General features: G+C 68.4%; 1 protein-coding gene across 1 annotated transcript; it reads right to left on the bottom strand.

The window, feature by feature from the left end:
* Nucleotides 1–1,389: 1,389 nt before the first annotated feature.
* LOC105298635 (nucleus accumbens-associated protein 2-like) lies at nucleotides 1,390–4,556 on the bottom strand. The gene is made up of 4 exons (XM_011369990.2): nucleotides 4,500–4,556; nucleotides 3,848–4,032; nucleotides 3,327–3,424; nucleotides 1,390–2,068 (listed from the first exon to the last, which is right to left on the bottom strand). The coding sequence occupies exons 1-4, from the start codon at nucleotides 4,554–4,556 to the stop codon at nucleotides 1,566–1,568; spliced, it is 843 nt and encodes a 280-aa protein (XP_011368292.1). The 3' UTR covers nucleotides 1,390–1,565.
* Nucleotides 4,557–5,177: the final 621 nt, after the last annotated feature.

The raw sequence follows: 5,177 nt of genomic DNA, 5'->3' as shown, positions 1-5,177 counted from the left end.
GCAGGAAAGAGGAACCCAGTGGGAAGGAGCCTAACTGCTCCCCCAGTCTGTGCCTCGCTGGACCCCACAAAGGCCCTGCAGCTGGGGAGGCTCAGCTCTGTGGGGCCTGGGCGGGGCCGAACCCCACCTGTCCAGCCCGTGGGCACATACAGGCAGAGCGCTGGGGACAGAGGCACCACGCAAGAGATCCCCTCAGGTCTGGGAGAGGAGGGGTGTCCCAGCCACGCCTGGGGGCTTCCTGTGACGTGGGAGGGCCACAGCCCCTGGACGAGAACACAGCCGCTGGGCGAGAGGCTCTACGAGCACTTTGGGCAGCCTGTGGCCGCCCCCACCCCAAAACCAGCAATAAAACTCGAGGGAACATTCCAGCCTCAGACTCACAGCTGGGATGGGCCTCCCTGACTGCGCCTCCGTTACGCTCCAGGGCCTTGCACCTGCTGCCCCTGGGCACCCCGCACACTGCCCAGCTCAGGCTTGTGCCCACTGCCCGCCTGTGGCTCAGAGCACACGTGGGGAGCCCCCACTCCAGCCCGGCCCGGACCCTGCCCTCCACCAAGCAGCCCCTCCGACCTCCGCTGGCCCAGCAGCCTCCACCTGGTCACACACCCTAGCCACACCTCCCGGGGCCTCGGCTCCCAATGACAGGTCAGAGGAACCTGGCCCAGGGTTGGGGGACCTGGCCCGGGGTGGGGGGACATGGTATACAGAAGGCCTGACCCCGAGTCACAACGGGGACGCCAACCCTAATTTTTTGCTCTTTTGGGTCTGAAAGTCTCCAAACCAGGTGTGACCTAGACCTGAATTGGGATGAGAACAAATGACCAAACACACACAATCCCGACGAGGCCGAGGCACACGGGGTGGCGGCCGCACCCCGCTGGACTGCGGGCGGCCCGGCGGGAGGCTGGCCGGGCCCCGGTGACCGAGGGGCCCTGGAGCTGCCAGGCAGGGGAATGGATGAGCCAGCAACCCTGTCTCCTCCCACAGCGACAGCGAGGCCCCTCACTGTGCCCCGCACACACGCAAATGCACACGCTCACACACTCGCACACGCCCGACTCTCAGGAAGGGAAAACAAGGAGTTTGGCCCCTGGGGGCCCAGCCCCGGCCGTGGCCCCTGACGGGCAGGTGGGACCCTCACAGGGAAGGACAGGAGTCGCCCACGCCACAGGCCCCTGGCCTCGTCCCAGCACAGGGAGGGAGCGGGAAGGGCAGGAGGCTGGAGCGGGGCTGGGCTCCAGGGGGGCCTGGTGGCCTCTCGCCCCCTCCCCAAGAGCGGGGAGGGGGAGCTACGACTTGGAGACTGACCTCGAGTTATCGAGAGGGACCCCGGGCCCTTCCTCGCAGCCAGGCCTCCGGCGGCCTAGTCGTTTACAGTGTCACGAATGCTTTGTTTCCTTCATAAACTTTAAGTACAAGCAGAATAAAAATCACATTTTTTTCAGGCAACAGCAGTTCAGTAGGTAAGTGGCTTGATCACATTTGTTTGTATTAGTAACGCATGCAAGCAGCTAGTACCGGTCCCCGGCGGTCCCCGGCGGTCCCCGGCGGTCCCCGGCGGCCGTCTACAAGGTCCCCGCGTAGGCGCCCTCCTGCCTCCTGGCGGCCGGCGTCTGGGGCCGGCTGGAGCTGGCGCTGCTCTGCTCGAAGGGCTGCGGGGAGCTCTGGCCGTCGGGGGGCAGCGGCTCGGGCGCGGCCACCTCCTGGATGACAGAGCCGGGGCCGTCGGCCTCCTGGCCGGCTTCGAAGGCGGGGTTGGCGGCGGCGCTCAGGTCGACGTTGGCGGCGTCAGTCCTCAGAGCCACGATGGTGGCGGGGTCGCCCCGGCGCTCGGCGTACAGACGCTGCTCCAGCACCTGCGCCGCGGCGGGCGGGAGCTCGGGGTCGAGGGCCATGCCGGCGGCCGAGGCGCCCATGACCGTGCGGTACATCTCCACGCCCTCGGGCAGCATGGACTTGATCTTGGGCAGCCAGCGCTTCCGGACGCGGCGGGCGTTGGTGCACATGTCTGCGGCGATCACGTTCATCTCGCTCTCCTTGAAGCTGGGGGCGAAGTTCTGACAGTACACTGCAGGGACACGGCCGAGGCGGCGTGAGCGGGCCGCCCCCCGGCCCCCCGCCCGCCGCCCCAGGAGCCGGAGCCGAGGCGCCCCGGACGGCTCTCCGGGGACCGTCCTCCTCCCGCTTCCCACGGGCACAGACACCATGTGGCGCTCAGGGCTCTCCTGGCCTCAGCCCGAAGACCCGCGGTCGCCCGCCTCGCTGCTCGGCCCTGCGGGCCGCGCCGCACCTGGGGACGGTCCCTGGCCACACGTCCAGCGCGGCAGACGGTCAGGGCATCAGGGCCCAAGGCTGCGGATCTGGCACGAGGGCAGCGCGCCAGGGACCCTGCCCCCGCTCCGACCGCTGGCCGGCTGCGTGGCCTTGGGCAGGCCCCTCCGTCTCCGGGCCTCCCTTCCCCCTCTGCCCCACCCGCCTTGGCTCCAGGGGCCGGGTCAGACAAGCCTGGCCAGAGCGGGGCTCAAGGCAAAACCTGCGTGTCCGCCCACAGGCGGGATAAGGAGTAAGGAGGGAGCTGGTCATCCGCCCGGAGGAAGCAAGCAGCTGCGGCATCACCTGCGTCACCATTCACAATAAAAACAACCCCTCCCTCGCTTTCTCCACCGGGGACCACGAGACCCAGCCGTCCAAGAGCTTGGAGCCCGGAGGCAGGTCCCTGGGCAAGTGCCCGACCCCGTGTGAGCCCTGCAGAGGGCAGCGTGAGCTGCACCCCTGTGCGCATCTCCCTGGAGCCCGGCCAGCACCCCACACCCTGGGCCGTAATTACCGACTGCAAAGGCCCCTCTGAGCTCTGAAACGAGAGACGTCTTTTAAGCAAGAAACTAAGAGCGTGTTTCATGTGCCCGCAGCCCCTGGAGGACGTGCACTTGGCCGGCGCGGCCTCCGCCGGGCCTGGGTGGCCTCTCCCAGGACAGCGTGTGGGACGGGGCGGCGTCTGCCACGGAGACGGCTGGGCTCCACCCCCACGCCCAGGAGCGGGAGGCAGAGACGCCGAGCAGATGGCACAGGCTCAGAATAACCTCCAAATGTAAATAAGGGGTTTTGTTCAAAAAGGAAAATTAGATCTATTTCACGTATTAAAATAGTTTCGCAGCTGAATCCATCGCACTTGGAAACCTACCAAGGATGTTCGCACCTCGAGACCTGGCTCTTTCCTCTCCCGCGACCCGCAGCCCGGCCCGGCGCCTGGAGGGGCGGCCGCTCCCAGCCGAGACGGAGGGGCGCCGGGCCCCTCCAGACCCCCGCCCCCGGCCCCAGGCCCTTACATTTCACAGCGTTGAGGACTCGGCTGTCCAGCGGCTTGCGGCTCGGGTCACTGGTGGATGAACGGATGCCTGTGCCACAGCTGTTGGCCAGCGTGTTCCTGGTGTGGGGAGGGCGGGGGGTCCGAGTGAGGCTCTGGCCGCAGGTGACCGTGGGAATGGGCATCGCCGCTGCCCAGTGCTGAGTGGAGGAGCCGAGAGCCTGCGGCAGGGGACACCTGGCTCCCCGCTGGGCTGGTGCCCGTCCCAGGGGTCGAGGTGGAGGGCGGGGAGCGGGGCTCACAGTGCTGAGGGCCGGGAGGGAGCAAAGCCCCGAGGGGACGGGCTGCCTGACCCACCCGCGATGGAGCGAGGTGGCTCTTCACTTCGTTGGGGGGACCCCCCAGCCCTCCCGGAAACGCCTGAGAGCCTGGCCCTCCCCAGACCCAGGTCCCGTCCGGGCAGATGCGCCCCCTTGCTGGGGGGCCTGGCGGCCCTGACCCTGAGGGGCACAGCCAGGGGTCTGGGCGAGCGGAGAAACCCACCTGTCAAAGAAGGTGGCGAGCAGCCTCCTCAGCAGCACCTTGTGCTTCACCCCGGCACAGAGGTGGCAGTTCATCAGCTGGCCGCGTGTGATGTAGACACCAGAGCCTGCGGCCGCCAGACAGAACACAGTGAGGCCCCGGCCTTCCCGGGGGCTGCTGGGCCAGACGGGGCAGTGGGGACCTTCCTGGCCGGTGAGAGCAGGGTCCTAGGACCCGCCACCCAGCAGGCGCCGCCCAGGCCTGGGCCCCGCAGAGCGAGGACTGTCACTCCAGGCTGGCCTTGCTGCGCGGAGGCCCTGTCACTACAGGAGGCAGGCTTGGTGGCATGCTCGAAGGCTGTCCCCAACAGCTTCAAGAGAGCTCCCTGGTTCCTCTGGGGGTCAGGGAACACTCTGTCCTTCCTCAAGGTCCCCTCTCAAATACCGAAGAGCCACAGGCAGTGATGGGGAGCCGGGCGGGGGCTCCCCCTGGCTTCTCCTTGGGCTGCACTGGGGGAACCGCCGGCTGAGGGCCGTGGGGTGACCACCGAGCCCACATGGTGCCATTTACCCCGAGAAGCCTGGCAGGCCCGGGCGCCCCGTCAGGCCGCCAGCAAAGGGTTGAGACACCAGCAGGGGGGACCCCGGGAGCCGGGGGGTGCCTGTGCCCACACCGGACGTCGAAGGCCACGTGGGCACTGCCGGCCTCGGGGGTCTCGGGGCGGCCCCATCGCGCCTGGCCTTTCCCTGTGACCGAGTGTCCCTGCACATTCGCACCTCCCCATCGGGAGGGGACGGGCAGAGCAGAAGGGCCACACGGGGCCTTGCTCCGCCGGGACACCTGGCCCTGGCCGCAGGGAGCCTTTCCGAGCTCAGCGATGAGGCCCATGAGCCAAGGCCCCAGGGCTCCGAGAGGCTCACGGCTGACTGGAGGGGACCCAGCGGGGCGTCTGGTCAGCGGCATCAAACGGTTTCCGGCCTCCTGTCCACCCAGGTCATACCCGCAAAGCCTAAACTCGACAGCAGAGCAGGTCGCCCTGGGCCACCGGGCAGGACACCCCCTCACTGTGGGGAGCTCTATAAAGGGGGCCTGGGGCCTGGCAGGGCCTGGCAACCCAACATCCAGCTGGGGACCGGGTGGGGACAGGGCAGGCGGCGAGCCCTCGCTTGCTCCGACCCCAAACATCAGTAGAAGGCTGCGGGAAGGCAGGGCCCTCCTCCACGGCGTCCCCTGGGGCCCTGCCCCCCGAAAACCCTCAGCTGGAACCCACCCCCAGGGCCAATCATAGTCCGTCATGCCCCACACGGGCCCCTCCCGAACGCGGGCCCCAGGTCCCGCCCAGCACAGCGGT

This window comes from Pteropus vampyrus, unplaced genomic scaffold (assembly GCF_000151845.1).
Source record: "Pteropus vampyrus isolate Shadow unplaced genomic scaffold, Pvam_2.0 Scaffold157, whole genome shotgun sequence".
Classification (NCBI taxonomy): Eukaryota; Metazoa; Chordata; class Mammalia; order Chiroptera; family Pteropodidae; genus Pteropus; species Pteropus vampyrus.
Note: the sequence above shows the minus strand (reverse complement) of the source record. Positions and strands in the feature narration are given on the sequence as shown.